Source organism: Xiphophorus maculatus, chromosome 1, assembly GCF_002775205.1.
Source record: "Xiphophorus maculatus strain JP 163 A chromosome 1, X_maculatus-5.0-male, whole genome shotgun sequence".
NCBI classification, from domain to species: domain Eukaryota; kingdom Metazoa; phylum Chordata; class Actinopteri; order Cyprinodontiformes; family Poeciliidae; genus Xiphophorus; species Xiphophorus maculatus.
In genome coordinates this window covers 22,813,127-22,832,638 of record NC_036443.1, presented here as the reverse complement: position 1 = coordinate 22,832,638, position 19,512 = coordinate 22,813,127, and the positions used below count along the sequence as shown (strand labels likewise).

Here is a 19,512-nt window from a genome sequence, read left to right as displayed (position 1 = left end):
GGCCTCATATAACCATGGCTCGCCTCTGCTTTAAATTATCAGGTATAAATGATGATCTCCACGCTTTACTGGGTAACTACAGAATGCAATCTCCAAGCTATTACTTTTGTCATCTGAGGCGTTTATAAACCCATCAACCCTGTTGCCCCCCCTTAAGCTCTCCACCTTCTTACAACAATTGCTTTTTACCACACTGCCGTGACGGCAATTTATGTTTTTGCGCAGGTGCACGAGCCGGACCCGCACCTCTGCGCACGTGGTAACCCCCTGCTCACCTTGAGCCCAGCCAGCACCTGCGTATAAGTTCCTGCAGAACAAAAAAAGAGAGAGAGGAAGAAAGAGAGAGAGGCTGAGGTAGGAGCTGGAGCGTCGGAGGAGTCAAGAGCACTGATCGGACGCTCCTTCCTCTCTCCTCCCCCTTTAGACCCCGTCGAGCACTCCATCTCTCGCTCCTTTCCCCCCTCTCTCTCTCTTTCTTAAATTGGCACCGTCTCTGAGCTCGAACCATGATAACAGAACAGGCTTATTGCGCTCCGCGTTGTAGGGCTCTCCTCAACCCCGATCACTTTAAACTGAAATAAGAAGACGTTTAGAGGAGAGAGAGGGGGGAGAAGAAAAAAAAAAAAAAGAGGATCGCACCGTATCCTGTCAGCGGGTGCTCAGGAGGAGTAGCAAGACACTATATTTCTGCCACACACACCCTTCTATGTTCTGTGTGCTCCTGCGCATCGCAGATCCCAGAAAGTGTTCCTGTCGTGTTGAACTAAAGGAAAAGTTACCATGTATCTGCACGCTTTGGTACGCGCAAGCCTTGGATTTGTGGGTTTCCTTTTGGTCGCCTTTGTCCAACAGTCAGCTTCAGGAAGTAAAACCACTCAAGGTAAGTTGTCGCCTCCAAGTGCCTTTCATTTTACTAATTGCAGCCGATCATGTGCCTAAATTAATCAGACTGAAAGCAAACACGTGTCCAAACCACTTAGAATCAATATCAGGGGCGCCCACAGAAAGTTTTCAAAACGGGTGGCCAGATTTTTTTTTTTTTTTTTGAGGGGGTGGGGGGCACATAATCTTGGGGGTGGCACTTAACAACCAAAAGCCAAAACTAAGTTTTGTTGTCATGGGATAGAAAGAGGGCTAAGGAGCAAGATTGGATTTATTAAGAAGCACCAATCAATCGGGTCAATTTTTCCTTTATCCGTTTTGTAAAATGCATAAAAAAATAAGTGAGTTAAACCATTTTAGACCCACAAAAATGTAATCCAGGACCATGAACACCTACTTTTTTGAGTTGAATAAAAATCAGGCAAAAGTTCAGGTAGCTTTAATGTAAAAATGTGGGAAATCTTTCAATTTTAAATTTATTTATTTTGTTGACAAAATAAAACAAGAAATACAAATATATATATATATATATATTTTTTTTTAAGTACCAGCAGAACAGACCTAACAGAAAACTGGAAATTGGTATTGGCCAGGAAAATGGTGATCAGTGCATCTTTAATTATTACTTAGTAGTTGTGCACTGCAGTGGACACCAAAAAAACTTACTTTTCTATCTTAAATTATTAATAAAATATAGAATTTAAAATGCTACAAATGAGATTTGGTTGGACAGAAAATTTATTTGTCAGACATTATTCATAAAACATTATTTACAGATTAAAAATGACAGAGTGCATTATTGTTGTTAAACAATGTAAAAAAAAATGTCATGTAAAATTTATAATTGAGAATATGCATTCTTAAATGAGGAAACACCAGAGACCGGTAAAAACTGTGCAAAAAATAATAATTTTGTAAGTCTAAACCACAGACGTGAAGTTCCATGTTAATCATAAGGGTGGACAGTGTTGGCACCACAGATCTGAATCAGGCAAACCATGATTACTTTGAAACAAAGATCTATAGTTTTTCAATTCCAGTTTTTTTGAAGCAGATGCTTCCTGTTTATTCTACGTCTCATTTTGCAATTATTTAATTGCTTCTTATTGTCATTCGTGCTGTGTCAATCTGCACAGTTGCTTATATTTATGAAGACTTGCCAAGACAAAAACAAACAAACAAACAAAAAACCCACAGTGAGACTTAAATTAAGTTTTGTTTTTTTCTGAGTTTGCTGTTGTTGGAATGAAGCTGCTTGCTTTGATCTTGAGACGGCATCGGTTGTGTGAACGGTTGCGTTTTGTAGGTAATCCTGCAGGTAATCGTAGCAAGAATACGGGGAGGTATTTGTCACAGTCTAGACAAGTATTTGACACCAGCCTGCAAGACACACACACGCACACACAAACGGTGGAGTCTCTGTCTGTCAGACACTGCAGCTACAGTGCTGTCCTCCTCCCTCATCTTGTGAGAATTCATTCAGACCAGACTGACCCGACCACCTTACAGGAACAAGAAAAGACACGGTGTAAAACCTTCGGCTCTCTGATCCTCTCTTCTTTCTCATTCCACCCCCTCTCACAGGTTTTCATCACTTAATTTTCCCACAATACAAACGCCGAGCAAAGCTACCAGAGTATTTGCATGCAAAGACACATCATGGTTTGTGTGTGAGTGGCTGATTGTGGTCAGTGATGTTTTGCACTCACAAAAAGACATCTCTCGGGCGGTCGGCAAGGCAAAAAGAGAGAGAGAGAGAGAAAGGGGGTGGGTGACTATTTTGCATCCTGGGTGGTCTGCCCCCACTTGTGGGAAAACTCAATATTTACATTTTGCAATTAGAACTACTTTTTTCTCACTTTATTCTCCACAACATCGATTACACACTTCCTTGTAGCGTGGAATGCTCCTTGGGAGCAAGCGGGGCTGTAATGGCATGCACCTGTTTGTTGGTCACCGAGTGAAATGCTCCGGACGATCCACTTGATCGACTTCTCCTCCGGTTCCTGTTTATCGGTGCAAAGTGTGCTCCTTTGCTGCGGCTCTGAAGCTATTTGTGAGCATGTTGTGGGCCTAACTGCAAATAAATATTGTGATTTAATGTTGATGTCAACTCCAAGATGCTGAAAAGTCTTCAAAAATGGAAGTGGTTTAAAGAAGAAAACCAGAAAGAGATGAACAATAGCTGGATTAAAACAAAAAACAAAACAAAAAAAACACAATTTGTTGGTTGAGTATTTATTCAGTGCAGATGTTGTCTTTCATCAAAGTCATTCTAATCATGGCACTGTTTCTGGCACCAGCCATTACTCAAAGAAAAAAAAGGGAGTGGGAGAGGAGAGAGAGAGAACGAGACAGGGAAGATTTGAGGATGTGGTGGAGAGAATGACAAAGAAGGGGAAAAATGAGAGCAGGGGAGATTAAATGCACGGAGAGACCAGCTACAAGTGAGCAAAGAAAAAAAAAGGGAGCTGTACACGTCATGGCAAATCACTTTCCCCTCGAAAGGAGTCAGGATCTCTTGCGGTAGCACCAAGGCAACGGTTGGTGTGGGGCTGACATGCTGCTGTGGCTGGCTGTGTTGGTGTAACCTCTGCTCCGGGGCCCTGAGGGTCTAAAGACGGAGAGCTGCCGGAGTGGGGTGGAAGGCCACATGCAGGCCCTGACACACTGTGGGAACCGAGCGGCCTTAGTAATATGAGGCCCAAGTGACGGGGAGGCTTACCTTGAGATGCTAACTGAGTCTGCTCTGGCTGGGTGCGATGGAAGGGAAGAAGAAATCCCCCAACGCTCACTCACCCCTCTCCTCTTGCTTTGTTTGCTTTGTCCCCGCTTCCTCTCCTTTGCACTTAATGAAGGAGCCATGCTTTTTCTTAGTCAAATGCATCCAGTGACTGCATTACACCCACTCTGTCAGCCATCGCAATCATCTCAGATGATGATTAGCAGAGCTCCATTTCATTGACTTTTATCCATTCTTCTTTATCTTCTGACATGACCAGATGTTCAGCAGGTCTGTGTAAGACCGCAGCGTCTTTATACAGTGACTCTTCCAACATTTGGGCAAAGTCATGAATCAGTTTCTGGAACTACTGTGATCCAAAAATGCCTGTTGCTAACACTGTTATCATGCTGAAAGAAGGCAACTGTACATTTCACTCAAGTACAACAAAGACAAATACAGTGGTTTGGAAATACATTATAAGGTTTTCCCCAGAAAACTTGCTAAGCCCAGTAGTTGGAGCTCTCTGCAGTAATTCATCCAGCAGCTCACCGTGTATTTGAGTTTTAAAAATGCTTCAAGTTGACATGAAATTTGAAAATATCACTTGATAATTATGTGTTATTGAAAGATGCATAAATAAACACAAACTATAAAGTATTTAAATATGCAAACATTAAAATAAAAAAAAAACTTAAATAGGCAGTGCTAAGCCTGGTGGGGGCACGAGTAAAGCCTGGTAGCCCACCAGACTTATAACACAGTGGGAAAACCCTGTATTATATTTAAATACACTCCATAGAAAGACGTACGATTTTGGAGATTTGTTTTTTACATTAAATCAGACAGAAGTTTTTCTGTAATTCAGATTACCAAAGCATTTATATTTGCTAGATACTAGTTTAATAAGAGAAATAACTTGTAGGGATTTTGTTTTATTACTTTCAAGCAGCTTGCAGTATTACAATTCCTTTCAAACAACACTTGAAACACACACTCACACATGGCCATGCCGTCAAACTGGTCTGCCTTCTAAGTAAGAGAAAAATATGGGAGTGTTGTTTCAGCCAACTGATTGACAGTGTGCAGCAACAAGCTATACTAATAAAAAGAGGTTTTTACAACCTTTGAAGGTCAATAATTATTAATGGCAATGAGAGTTTAAAAAAACAAAACAAAAAAAAAACAAAACACACTTTTTACCCTTTGGCCAGATTTTATCTCATAAAAATGCAAGGAATAATGTTTTTGTACTACTCAGATATTTTCAACAGCTTGAGGTGTAACCATAAGTATAGCTTTTATCATTTTAAATTCTCATCCATTTTGCAAGGTATGAGAATAAGACCTCCATTAAACAGCTTGGTATGAAGCTCTCTCTTTTTATCATCTCATCATCATTAAGGACTGACTCACAGGAACAGTATGATAAAACTTTTGGTGTTTTGAAACCCAAACTGTGACAAACCTTGACATCTTCAACTGGCCCATGCGTGTATATTGGAAAGTTTTCTCATAATCGTCTAATTTGTGAGAATAAGGATGGAAGACTCCTTCCATTCATAAAGCTTTGACATTTTTATGACTTGTAATGTTGGAGGGATTGCAAGAACCTGCCGTTCTTAAGCATAAACTTTATTGCAATCTCCTTGTGTGGGTTTTCAGTAGGCCTTTCACTTTCTATATAGGGTTAGTTAACCTGCTTTAGCTTAATTGGTAACTATGTAAATCTGAATAGATTTTATTTTTGAGTACAAAGAATCTCGTATGACAGTATGGACGAGCATCTTCTCCCTGTGATGACATCCTTGTGTCACGTTGTTTAATTTTTAAATAATTTTTTAGAAATTTAGATTTCTAAATTTTAGAAATTTTTAGAAAATTTTCTATGGTTTTAGAAAATTTTCAAAAAATATTAAAATCTCAACTTTTTCGCATTTTGTCACACTGAAACACTAAACGTCAAGAGTTTATGTAAAAAAAAAAAGAATGGCACAGGAATGTGATTTTAATTATTTTCCTAATAAAAATCAAAAAAGTGGAATGTCTAGATATATTTAACCTTTCTGACACTAATAATATTTAGCCTCCATTTAATATTAGCAAGAAAAGTTTCAAGATTAAAGGACACAAAAACAGGTCAAAAATAAATGTATAGAGTAGCTTCAGCCTCCTATTGTCATCATGAGTCAAAAACGTACAGCAGTAATGACGAATTGACATATGACAAAGGAAAATATTTTGCAGCGCTTTTACACCTTGCAAGACACCTAAACTGACAGGCCTGGCAAGGAAGGCCTCTAGAAATCAAGAGGGCCATTCTGCCTTTGGAGGAGCACCAGAGATCAACATGTATATTAAAAAAAATCTCCCTATAAGACAAAAAACAAATGCATACTACACTTTTGAAATGAAAACCATGCATGCGTTACCTTCCTTTTCACAGTTATGCGCTACTTTGGGTTGGTTTGTTACTCCTTACAAGATATACTGTATGTAAGTTTGTGCTTGTCATGTGAAAAAGTTACCAATACCTTTTCAAGGCATTTTAAAATAAAGTTTTTGACTTCATATTTATGCCCTTTGGTTGAAAGAGTTGAAGGTTGAAAGGATCATTCAGACAGAGCTTTACTCCTGCCAATCGCTGTGGCCTTGAACTCAGTAGATTGTGCTGTTTATCAGAAAGGGAGAAAAAAAGACTGGTGGCCAGAGACTGCCTTCTGTTATGCCGAGTCATAATGCCTCGACATTTGGACAGGACTTTAACGTCTCTCGTCATATTCACTTTTCATTTCACTGACTGCCTGGTTGTTGCTCTGTCCTCTCACTGTACCAATGGAATATGCAACTGTCAAACCTTCCTCTGAGAATGACATTGCCTTTAAAACAAGCAGACTTAAAAGTGCCTACTTGTCTGCTTAGGTGTCATGCACAAATGAGAAACATAAGATGTTCTTTATTCAGGCTTTCTTGGAAGGAAATGCTTCCAAGAAAGCACAGAGTACATATATTTTTGCAATCAGCATACTCTAGGAGCTTTTCACGTTCTCATTATGATCAGAGCGCTCGAGGTAAGTTCAGCCTTGTCGTGACCCCGGGTCACTCTCTGATGAGTGGGTGGAGGTTACCTGTCCAGTTTCTCTTTAAGCAGAAATTAAATGTTAGCATCTCATCTGTTCCTTTAAATCACCCCTCTGGGACAAATAGAGTTTCATTGAATTGTTTGAAACTGGTGCTCCTTGGAAGCTGTGGATGTTGTTCATGAGAAGAGAGACTTTATCAATATTATCCTGGCATTAGTAGAGTGGTGAAAAAAAAAATCTAATTCTGTCTAAAACATTAAATGTATGACTGATTGTTTTCTGTAAAAATGTCAAAAACTCTGGGTTCAGTTTTTCCACTGAATGTTAACAATTGCATCAAGTCAATATACTTCCTAACATATTAATGCATCTTGGAGTTTTCTCCATATTGCTATGTTACAATGTCAAGTTTCGAGGAATCTCCTCAAAGCTTGTTTATCATTTGTGATAATTCTACAGTGAAAGGGACATTATTTATGTTCTTTAAGTGAATGTTTATATATATACACACCCCCACATCTAAAACGTGTGTTGTGCATTTGTATTCATCCCCAGTGAGGGAAGTGTCTACACTAAATTTGCACATCTATAGATTTAAACTTTTGCCCACTCTTCTTTTGTAAAATAGCTGAAGCTCTGATTGCATGCAGATCATCTACAAACAGGAATTTTCATCTCTTGCCAGTTCTCAGTTAGATTTAGACACTTGAAGCTTTTCTTGGAACTGTGCCATTGTAGTTCTGACTGTATGCTCAAGATCATTGTCCTGCTTGAAAGTGAAGTTGTGTCCCAGTCTCTTCAGGCTCTTAAAGATTTTCTTCCAAGATTGGCATAGATTGGCCTGTGCAGCTTCATCCATCTTTCCATTAACTCGAGCCAACTCCCCTCCCTCTGCCCCACAGCATAATACTACCACCAACATGTTTTACTGTAGGGCTTGGTTGTTCAGTGTTGGTTCCTCAGTACATGGCGTTTTGCATGAAGGTCAAGAGCTTAACATTTTGATCTCATTTGACTTGAAAACATTTTTCCACAGAAAAAGTTTTTGTTGTTTTCCTACACGGCTTGTAGCAACATGCAAAGTCAACTCATTATTGGCTTCATTTAACAATGACTTTCTTCTTTTCACTCATCTCTAATAGTAGTTTAAGTCTAAGCCTTTTTCTGTCTAAAGATTTTTCCACCTGAGGTGTTGATCACTTCAGCTCCTCCAGAGCTTCTTTGTCGGTTTTAATGTCTCTTTTAATGTCTTTGTAAATCCTTTCTCTTTATTTGGTGTGTGAGCTGTTCAAAGATTGATATATGTTTTTTAAACTGACCCGGCTTTAAACCTCTCCTCAATTTTACTTTGCCTGCCTGAACTGTCTGTTGTGTTCCTCAGCCTTCATGATATTTGATCACTGATATTTTCTGAGGGCTTCACAGAACAGCTGGATTTATACTGAGATTAGATTACACACATATAGCTTTACTATTTTCTCATTAAATAAATTAGGTGGATTTGTCTATTACAAAAAGTTCAGATATAAGATTTCAAGAGTGTATTTGTTTTGTGACAATGAATACTTTTGCAAGGGACTGTATTTGACTTGGTATTTTCTACAGTAACTGCATTTATAGGTGTTTTAACCTAGTAGGAAGTGATTTCTTTTCTTCTTGTATTAAAACCATAAGCCTAAATCTCCACAATGCTTATTTAAAGGTTGCTTGGGTTAATGAAAGACTAATTACACATAATGTTATGCATTAGCTTTCTCACACATTTACATCTGATAAGACACAAGCTTTATTAAAAAGGGATTGAACAATCACAAAGCAATTAACACTCCTGTGTCTTCATTGTCATATTTAGCGTAAGTAGATTTCTTTTCAGTACGTCACCTGATAGATCTGTAGGAATGTGAAAAAGCTGAAAACCAATCAACATGCTTTTATGCTTATTTTTAAATTTTTGTCTTAATTCGTTCATATAGTTTGTCTGGCCTGTAACTAACCAGTAAGTGTCTTGCAGCTATTTTTTTTAACCCTGCTGCAAATCAAAATGATCACAGAGGATTGCAAAGATATGTTGAACTTAGCTTTTCTTGAGATGCCCTCCTTTGCTTTTCTTTGATAATTAAAACTGATGTCATTCCTAATACCTTGTGCAACTACCTGAAACCAGGCAGAACAAAGACCTAGTTTATTCCATACACAATCCAAGGTTTTCCTCTTGTTTGCTCAGCCTTGCTATGTGAATAAAATGTAGGGGCTGATGTCAGCATGCAGTTCAGTAAAGCTTTGCAGAGACAGTTTGTACACAGAAAGGAAATCACATCTCAACCTTCCTGATATATAATTTAACAACGGAGAGGCAAATAAAGTTGAAATTTGCAGACTTTAATTTGTTTGTATCTCTGTTGGTTAGACAAACAAGTTCATCAACTAAGAGATGGTTTATATATTCAGAGAAGAGGCAACGCCACAGAGTTTGTGGGAGAAAGAATTCACTGTAAAACATAATTTTACAGGATCATTTCCCGACCTAATGACCTTTCCCGCATGTCTTCCCCCTCTCTCATTACCCACTTTTCTGTCTGAACACTAGACACTAGAGTCAATAAAATCTTTGTTAAAAAATGCAAAAAATTTGGTATCTTAATTGTGTGACTGACGTTATAAAATCAAACTACATCTGGCATAACGAAAGCAATAAAATGGGAACCAGTTTGTCCTGAAAGGGCGTACTGCTGTGTTGTGCTGCATGTCTTACGGATGCAGAGATGGGCACCAAGGCGCTGGCACAAATCCTCCAGCTCCCTAATGACCTGTTTTCTCTGAGCACTATGGCACGAACCGGTGTTGTTTGGTATGCTGTGTTCTGGTCCGACGTTTTCAGGAGATTGCTAGACTCTGGGCAGGCAGAGTTAAACCCAAACGTCTAACTCACTAGTAAATCCCATTCTTGCTTGCAACAAGAACGGGACGACCGTCAGCCATCAGGACCCCAGAAACCAACAAATCATAGTGGGTGTTCCCAGTCTCCTGACACCGCCATGGTCACTCACCCCAAGCTCTCAAACCCAGTTTCACCCCATTCATGCTCCCACACCCTGAATAACCCAAGCTCGAAGAAGCATTTTCTTTCGCTGTTGCTGGAATATGCCTTACAACAGCATGAGATCTTTCTGAAAGTACTAACATACTTTGCTTATCAAATCAGTAATGAGAAAAAAAATACAAAAAGAATGGCTTGAATGTGTATGTAAACAAGATGCATAGCAAGGTCTAATAAGTTTATCAAACAACTTGCAGAAGAGCTGGATTGAAGTTTAATGTCAGCTGAACTTCTGAGACAGTGGAAGTGACCTCTGCTGAAGAAGATTTTTATCCTCCTCTACTTACAATTTTTTACTTAAAATATCAGAATGTTGGAATATCAATGATATAATGTGAAATAGTACCTACATAAAATCCAATGTCATCGTTAAACATTCAAAATCAGAAATCTAAATGGATTTGTTGTTCATACTTTTAAGTAGAGTTGGAGAAAATAGATAAAAATACAAAATTGATCAAATTTTTGTATATCAAAAACAACTTGCTATATAATTTAACATCCTCAATTCCCCAAATATCAGAGTAAGGATCTGAAAATATTCATGCCTGCTAATTTTCCCCAATTATCTTCACACAACCCTATATTTCCTTTGCTTAAATGTTTAAAACTTGTTCCTTCTTTTATGATGTACATTGTCACAATCCACCTATTTCAATTTCTAATAGCTGCCAATCCAGATGATTTGAGAAATTATTCCTGGATCCAAGTCTCAACCTTACTGCCAAATGGTATGCAATGATCCCCAAAATAATCAATAATGCTACTTCTTTTTATCTGCACACATTGAGCCACTGCTAAACAAAACCGTAATGTGTTGACACAGCAGATACCCTGCGCAAGGAACCTATCAGCTATTGAAAGCTTCTTTCAAGGTACCTTTCCCCCCTTTCCTTTTTCAGAAAAAACACTTTATCAGCAGCTGGTGAGACCTTGGCGACCTAGACTTCTTTCTTTGGTACATCCACAACAACTTTGAACCTAGCGGTTTGGAAACTCATCAAAGCTTTACAGTACAGAAAAATACAGAATGCACTTTAATCTAAACAATGTGGTCCAAATGATGGTTCTCTTAATGTGGCATTGTGGTTAAATGTAGAAAACTGTCCTCTGTCATGCTGTCCATGGCCTTCCTGTACAGATGTGGTAGTTTATTGATGACATCCCTGTTGATGAGTTGGTACTGATGGAAGTCTGACCACCATTCATGTAATATTGCTTGGATGCAATATTACATAGACTAGAACATGTCAGGTGAAATTGTATTAAAATCCTGCTTTCAAATAACCATTCAGTCTTAACCTCATATTTTGATACCCCTGTATGTCAGCTGAAGTCTTGGTGAGACTTCAAAGCACCCCAGCCAAACTCACCAGGTCTTAGATTATTAATCCATTCAGCGGTCGCATCACAGACTTTGCATTTGTTTTCATGTTTTATGACTTACTGATTGGGGAACTGTGGAGAAGATCTCAGATGTTTCTCCATCCGTCCTTCCTTCTTTTGCCCTCCCACTTATTCTTCTCTGTGACCTCGGGGCTGAATAATGAGGCTGCGTCTGTCTTTAAGAGTTCTGTGGGGTCAGGGAGGGGCGTCATTATTAGGCCAGTCTATGTTGGTCAGCCTTGTTGGAATGGGGGGTTGGGGGCCGGAGAAAGAGCCTTGTTTACAGACTGTGCATGTTTACATTCCTAATGGTAAGCGCCAGTTTTAGTGACTGCTGGAAGTGAAAGGAAATGCTCTTATTCTGCTTAGTAATGGAAAAATCCAGCCCCAATACATCCAGGAATCCAGATGAAAAAAGCCAAGTTATTTATTTGGTGGGCTCTGGCCTGTGCATTGTGGGCAGAAAGAGGAATGACTTCACTGATGAATCTGACACTTCCTAAATGGACAAGGGCATGGGAAAAACTATACAATTCCCTGCTGTATTTAGTGAACCCCACTGAGCTCCACATTTAAGTTCATTTTAGGTTGTTTTTGTAATAATAGAAAGGTGAATCCCTGGTTTCATATTTGTCATCCATCATGCAGGCATTTAGGTATACATATTATTTTCAATCTGTAAATCACCTCTTTGTTTTTAAAATGAGTTTAATAAATTATTCATAAGTGTAGAAATGGTCTTACTAAGCAGTCTGTATCTCTCAAATGCTATATATGTATATTTTGAAGATAAACTAATTTACAACTTCAGAAAGGGAGATTATTCACACTCACTCAGGAAAAACTCTCTACAATAACTGTGGAGGAGCTGCAGGGACCCATGGCTTAAGTGGATCCACAGAAAGACTTGCACTGTATATTGAATTGCTTCTCCCATTACACAGTTAATATATGCAATGTTCCAATACCAAACGACAGCTTGGATGCAATATTACATAGACTAGAACATTTCAGGTGAAATTGCATTAAAATTCTGCTTTCAAATAACCTCCATCCCCAATCTTGATTACAATGATCATCACAATTTGTCACTGAGATCACGTCTCCGTCATGATGATGTGATAATTATTGACATAGCCATTATGATTTGTTGTAGGTTTTCCTACAGCCTTAGTTTTTAATTACCGGTACAAGTTCTGTTAACATATTGACTTTTTAATCTAGATTATTTTTTATCTTTCTGCATTCACCTGCCTTCAGTCTGACTTGAACATCAGTTCTTCAGTTTATATACATAGTGGTCGTTCTGAGTGGTACCTTTTTAAAGAACCTTGTTTTTCCTCATACTTTTTCATAACAAGCTCTTTGAGTTCCTGGGTTCTGTCTGAAATTTTTTGAAGGATCTTTTTGAGGATTATGCGCCTTTGAAGCACTCTTAGTTTGTTTGGTTATTCATTAAAACTTAGTTTGTCGTCTGTTGGCTCTGCCTGTTTGAGTCCCAATTTGAATCCTCCAATTATACATCTCCTGTACCTCTGCCAGAAAAATCTGAGGCAGAAATTAGTAAACAAAGCCAAGAGACAGTCTACGCAAAACGGTTTCACTTTGTTTTTATTAACACATTGCTGCTGCTTTGTGTTAAATGTGGGATGCATGCACATTGAAACCATTGGCAGGCATACAAAATGTGAAGAGAAATAGACGTTTTCGCTTGTTAGCAATTACCAGTATGTTTCCTCTGATTGATCATATCAATTGAAATTCAATTTTTATTTTAAATGATTATTGGCAGGTCTACGCTAAGTTTTTAATATCATTTATCCAGGTTTAGACCTACAGACATAAGAAATAATCATTTTATTTAGTTTTTGTTTATCATGTTTTCAGGGTCTTTACTAGTAAAGTTTTTTGAGCTTTCTGATATTTTTGTGTGATGTACTTATTTATGTATGCATTACTTTATGTCAAAAACAGTAAACAAGCTAATTGAGATCACTTTGGTTTTTATCTGGAATGGTGCTATGCAAATAGTTAAACTTAGTTACAAAACTCAAATTAGGTAAAAAAAAAAAAAGATTTCTGTTGGGTTTTGTTACAAAGTAGCTTCGTTTAAAGGAAAAAAGTGAAAATGTTACGTTTGAGCTTCTCAGAAACATTGCTTAGTAAAGGACACGCTTTTTTTTATGCAAAAAGTTAGCATTTCTAACTTTTGCTTTGCCCTGTTGAAACCTATGACCAATAATCCTTTCTCCCATCAGCCTTATGTGAGCAAAAACTTGTATCTGATTTTAAATCTGTTAGTAAAGTGAACCCAAAGGAAATGAAGCATTTTACAAGCGAGAGGTTAGTGAGCTGGCTCGGTAATGAACTGCACATCCAGGTCACTGAGCTCCACCTTTTGCAAGTAGCAGTAGTTAATAGCTGCTTTACAGCTTAGACAGACAAGCATTCACTTTATACGTCCGTTTGACAGGAAACAACTAAAAATATCACACCCGTGCTGTAATTGCTACTTTGCTGTCTTTATAGTTGGTACTGTATCTGGCCAAAGCAGCCACCAATGAATGTAATTGCTGTGTGCAAAGTGGAAAGTGTCATGTCAGTTAGCTCTGCTTGGATTTATATATGTTACACAGCTGGACTAAGTGCCACCCTTCCTGCGCATAAAATATGCTTCATGAGGCTGCAAGAAATCACTAACAGTTGAGGAGAAATGCTAAGAGGAAAGAAAAATCTCTTGCAAGTAACAAATTATATTTTGTCCCTTCAGCTCCTCGTAAAAGATTTTTAGTAGTAATGTTCATCTAAAGACACGACTTCTGATAACGACACCATCATGTTAGCTTCTGTGTATTGAACTTATTATTACTCTACGATTCACTTAATTACTGTAATAAGTGTTTTCCTTCAGGAGGTGGTCTGGAGGTTTGTGACTCATAGTCTATTAAAGCCACACATGGTAAAGGAAAGGAACCAGATGCCTGGACCATCAAAATCACAGAATGGCCACTGTTCAGTCAGAACTTGAGGTACCTAGAGAAACCCTCAGTAAATGACACGCTTTTTATTCTGATGTTTCCAGGCTTTCGTCCTTTCTGTTTCACTGAGAGGACTATGAAATGTTTATGGAAGTGCTGACAGATTGAAGAAGCTGGCACAAAGATTCAGTGTTTGCTGGTGTGAACTGCCTCCCATAATTGACACAATAATACAGGTTTAGCATATACAGCACCCTCTACAGGAGGACAAATTTTTAGTTTGCCGGCTGAGTTCAGCAGATTTGAATTTAAACTGTCCTGGTTATTCAAAGTTCAAGTATCCTGAACTTTATCAAAGTTTTCTGGCATTTCGAAAAGAAGCAGACCAAGACTAAAAGCTGAATATTAGTCTCCTCTGACAAGACCAAATGGTTCCAGTTAGTTTTAGTGGTGTTTAGCAAACTCTTCACACTTAAACTTTTTACACAGAGACCTGGTTCACATGTGGATCATTTTAGCCATTTCCTGACTTCTAATGAATACCACACAATTTCTCTTGTCTTTTCCATTTTCAACAGTGGCTTGTTAGACTGGCTTCTTTATCATTTCTTGTGCATATATCATGGGGGGAAAAATCTGAGTCAGTGGAATCAGTAGAGGATATCTTTTGATTAACTTTTGGCTTTTAATCCTATTTTAGAATAGGATTTAATAACAATAAAATACTTTTCGCATATGAACAAACTATGGACCCACACTCTCCACCTATCAAACCTGCTGCTAACAGTATGACATTGCATTTAAATTTTTTCCCAACATTTGATCTTTTTCTTAACTTTTTGATTTTATTCTTCAAATCTAATATCAGATTTATTCCAGATAATTTAACTTTATTGTATGATAGAAAATTAAACTAAATCAGCAAAAAAACTTCACTTTTTTCTCCTTGTCACTTTTATTCTCTTTTGGAGAAATAAAGACTTTTTATTCCCTATAATTACATTAATAAAATGGACAAATAAGACAATAATTTACGTAAGTTGAAATTTGACACTATTTTCTCAAATTACTAGACATTTGAGTCAAGACTTAATTTTATAATATTAATTCCTAAAATTTTGTGTTGCTTCTAAAAACGTCAAACTGTGACCTTTTATGTTAATTTGTGGTTTTTTTCGTATGAAACAGAATTTCCTACAGTACGCCTCTGTATTTTGTACAACCTCAGTTGGCACTATTCAGGTCTTTGCTTGACTGTAAAACTTTTTTGCTGCATGGTCTGCATGCAAAATGTGTTGTGTGCACCTTAACAAAACAGTTATTTTGTTGCAGACATTAGCACTAATGAGTGGATCCAAGCAAGAAATAAGCCCCTAAAAGCCTGCTTACTACTTATACTTAAATGCCTTGCATATAATGGCAGAAATTAATGCATTCATAATGTATTTTACCTCGCTAACTTGTCTGAATCTCATCTTGCATGTTCCTATCTACGCCTCTGTTTTCATTGGATTATTCTGAGGCTCAGTGGTCCAAGCAAGGAGGGACATGGGCCTCTGAAGTTGTGATCACAGTATTTGAAAGCCTAGGATCAGTCAGTGGTTATGACTCCTAAACGTTTTAGAGTGTGTGAAGGATGAGTGTAAATATCCCAAATGGAAGCGGTGGATATTTTTATTCAAAACCTTTTAGAGGCTACCTGGACAGCCAACAGTGTGTCCCTTCATTAGCTCAGAGGGAAAAATGGGCAGTAGCTCTGGTGAGATGCTAAATCTTGTCTCATGTTGACGTCTGCATTTCATCTAAATCTTTTTTTTTTCTTTGTGGTTTGGAGGGTGGCCAGTGTGCTGCCCTGATTGACCTAAAAATGCCCCGGTGTGCTTTAAAGGGTCCTCTCAGATCCACGTTTCAACAAAAAGATTCAGACGGCTTTGTATCAGAAATGTAGGTGATGAGGTGAAAACTCCCTTCAAGCACTCTTAAAAATTCTTGTCAATAAACATAAGAAATTATTTTTATTGTCATTCACACTATTAGAAACAACAGACATTGCATAGAATATCTAGTATTATAATTTTAAAACATATTTAGTTTAGATCTTGAATCTGATTTGTTTGTTTTTCATCTTTATGTCCACATATAAGTGTTCAGTAACCAGATTTCAGCCAAAGCTTTGAGCATGTTCAATTCATTTACTTTCTGGACTTGAAGAGGAAAACATCTCTTGTAGTTGTGAAGGACTGCTAGATGAGGACTGAACCACCTGTGAATGCTTTGTGACAGACGAAGGACCCACAAAAGCAACTATTGTTCATTGAGAAGAGTTAATAGCAAAATAGAAAAAGAATGCTAGATAGCTCCGAGTACTTGCCAAATACAGCCACTAAGTTAGCAGTGAAACATTGAAAATTTAAGTATTCAGAACATTTTAAGATTCACTTGACAATATTTTTACATGCACAGATTTTTCTGATGTCTGCCATTTTAGAAAATGCTTATTTCCAGATATGATGTCTGGCTTGAATGTCTGGCATTGAAATCCGATTGTTGCTGAAGACCCTCACTCTTTGTTTCCATACAGAGTTTCTGCTCAGTTCCTAAAGTATTATTTAGACCTTAACTCCGTCTTGCTCAACCGCAATCTGAACTGTAGTGTAAGTGTGGTTTAAAGATAGATAATTACAATACTTTTCTCTGTAATTATACTCAGTTTGACAAACACTGTGATCACAGGAACAGTCTTTTAAGGTCTTGAACTCAGTAGCCTTCCTCTTCTACCACAAAGAGCTGATGAAAAGGAATCTGAAATGGACCTTGTGGAAAAAAAGGGAGTTGTACTTTGCTTTTCCTACACATATATCTGTTATTCTAACAATTTTTATTGCTCCCGTAAAGAGCATCAGTCATTCTGGTGCTATAGACTAATATTTAGAAACTCCTTGCAGGCACCGTACATTCTGCTACAATATTCGGATCTCCAATCAGTCTATTTCTGTCTCTGGAGCACGGTTGATGGGTCAAAAGGGGAGCAGGTTTGGGGCAAAGCAAACAGTGAGGGTCTCAAAACTCCAAGTAAACATTACCCTGCATATGAACTGCACACCTTTGGGCCTGCAATTCTCCCACACACTCACACTTGTGCTCCAGCTTCTCCAGTCTCGTTTCTGGTCACACACTCTTCAGCCGGCCCAGTTAAATGCGCTGCTTATCCTGGGGCCTTCCCATAAATCAGGGAGGAAACACACCTCTGACAAGGTCTCACCTCCACAGCCAGCAGCCCTCTTAGGCACCTCTGACTCTAATGTGAGGCCTGCTTTTGAAAGAAGCAGAATAAGTTTACACTGAAATGCTCTCACCAACTTTTTTTTCAATTTAATTTGTTTGATTCATCTACAGTTGGGGGCAAAATAATGATGCCCTACTTTAGTATTTACTTTGTTCAAAAGAAATATTCACATTGATGTCTTTCTTGTTTATTTGTCTCTGTAAAAGAAAGTAGCATGATTCCAGATAAACATAATAAATTAACTTTGTTTTAATAAATAAAGATATGTTGTACTTGGTTTATGCGAAACATACAAAATCACATCTTAGACTCTGTCCAAAAACGATTATTCTAGAAGTTCTGGTCTTTGTCTTCATTCTTTCTGGCGAACTTGTTGTTGTTAGAGAGCAAAGATTCTTACTCACCTCTGAGGAATATTAAATGTTCGCCATTGATTTATGATTGGACAGGAGTTTACTTTCACATCAACAGTTTTGTGTGAATTTGCTTGGACGATCAGAGCTGAGCATGTTAGTGGTTGTTTTTAATGTCCTCACTTGTGTATTGCTTTCTATTCTGTGAAATGGCTGCGTGAACGGTTCTTAAATTACTTATCTAGTTAAAGCTGCTAACGTTTTCTTTCTGACGGTCTCAAACAACTCTTGGGATGTCACCGTGGTTCTCACTCTAATGTAAACTGTTAAGAGCAGACAATCTAAAGTCTTTGGTTGCGTTCACACCAAATGAGTTATGCGTGTCAAAAACGCATCTGATGCTTCAAGTTTGACGCGTGTGCAGTTTGAATGCAGATGCTTGACATTTTGCTCCACACCTAGCATTTTGCGCGTTGGGCATATCTGGTTTACATTCAAAATCTATGTGGAGGTGCGCCAGACGTGTCAAAATTACTCTAGGCGTTGCCGGGCGATTTGTCGGACACGTCAAACGCTCAAAACATTCCAAACGCTTAAAATCTTAAGCATCTTAAGCGTGTTTCGTGCATCTTAAAATTGGATGCACGAAACACGCCACGATGGACCACAAATGGACTTTGAATGTTAACCAGATGCGCCTGACACACGAAATTGGTGTGAACGCACCACTGAATGTGAAACAAACTTCTCATCTTACACACCTGATGTCATCCATCGAAAGTAGGAACAGATGTAGAGGTGATCTAAATTATTTTTCACCAGATATAGTTTTTTTTTGTTACATTAAAAAAAAATAAAAGATCCTTTTAAATTTTATTATTTAATGATATTTCCTGAATGAATGTTATTAATCAGCATTGTTGAGAAGGATATCAAATATCCATGTCCAAAAATATATTTGAAAAAACACCCAAATGTCCTAATTTGTCATGGCTGTGTAAAAATGCCCTAACCTACTGTCATCAGTCTTCTTTGCTGAGGAAAAAGATGTACGTCCAGGGATTTAGTACAAGTCTAACAGCAAATTTTAAAAAATTATTGAGCAAGAAGAACATCATGTGTGAATCACTTCCAGGCAAAATGTTTTTCATTATTCTACGACTTCCTCTCATCCAACAAAATCATTAAATTCAATATTCCAAGGATGTCAGTGGGTTTAAACAAAGACTCGCACCATTTGTGGATTTAATATGCTTAAGTGCCTGAACCAGAGGAGTACTTCAAGAGCAGCAATATTCAAAATGACACTATCCCTGGAGGAAACTGTTTAAACATCTGAGCCATTGCCCAACATGTCTTTCTACTTTAGTTGTTTTGACGTTGTTTATCCATCCTTGTCTCAAAGCGCCGACTTCATTCTCAGCCGCTTCAACTTGTTTCCAACAACTGTGATTCCTCAACACAAAAGAATTAAACTCTCAATGAAAAACACAATCTTTTCATCTCAGAGCATGAGTCAATTACCAAACAGCATTACTGAACACACTGTACTCAGAGGATCGTCTCCTGGACTGGAGCAAAAAGCTGTATTGGTTCTGACATGTTTATTTCCATGGCAAAGCCTCTTTGGCTTTCCAGCAATACCAACACATGTAGCTTTTGTTGTCCATGTGTCTGCTGGAAGGCTCCCAGTCGCCTTCATGGCTTGATTTTTAAACAGTGCTC

General features: G+C 38.0%; 1 protein-coding gene across 2 annotated transcripts in view; it reads left to right on the top strand.

Moving 5' to 3' along the window:
* The first annotated feature begins 369 nt into the window (after positions 1–369).
* The window catches only part of scube3 (signal peptide, CUB domain and EGF like domain containing 3), a 112,738-nt gene continuing 93,595 nt past the window's right edge, over positions 370–19,512 (top strand). For both annotated transcript variants that reach the window (XM_023331801.1, XM_023331796.1), the window contains exon 1: positions 370–880. In XM_023331801.1, coding sequence (XP_023187569.1) covers positions 781–880 — 100 coding nt within the window. In that variant the 5' untranslated portion in view covers positions 370–780. The remainder of the gene's footprint in view (positions 881–19,512) is intronic.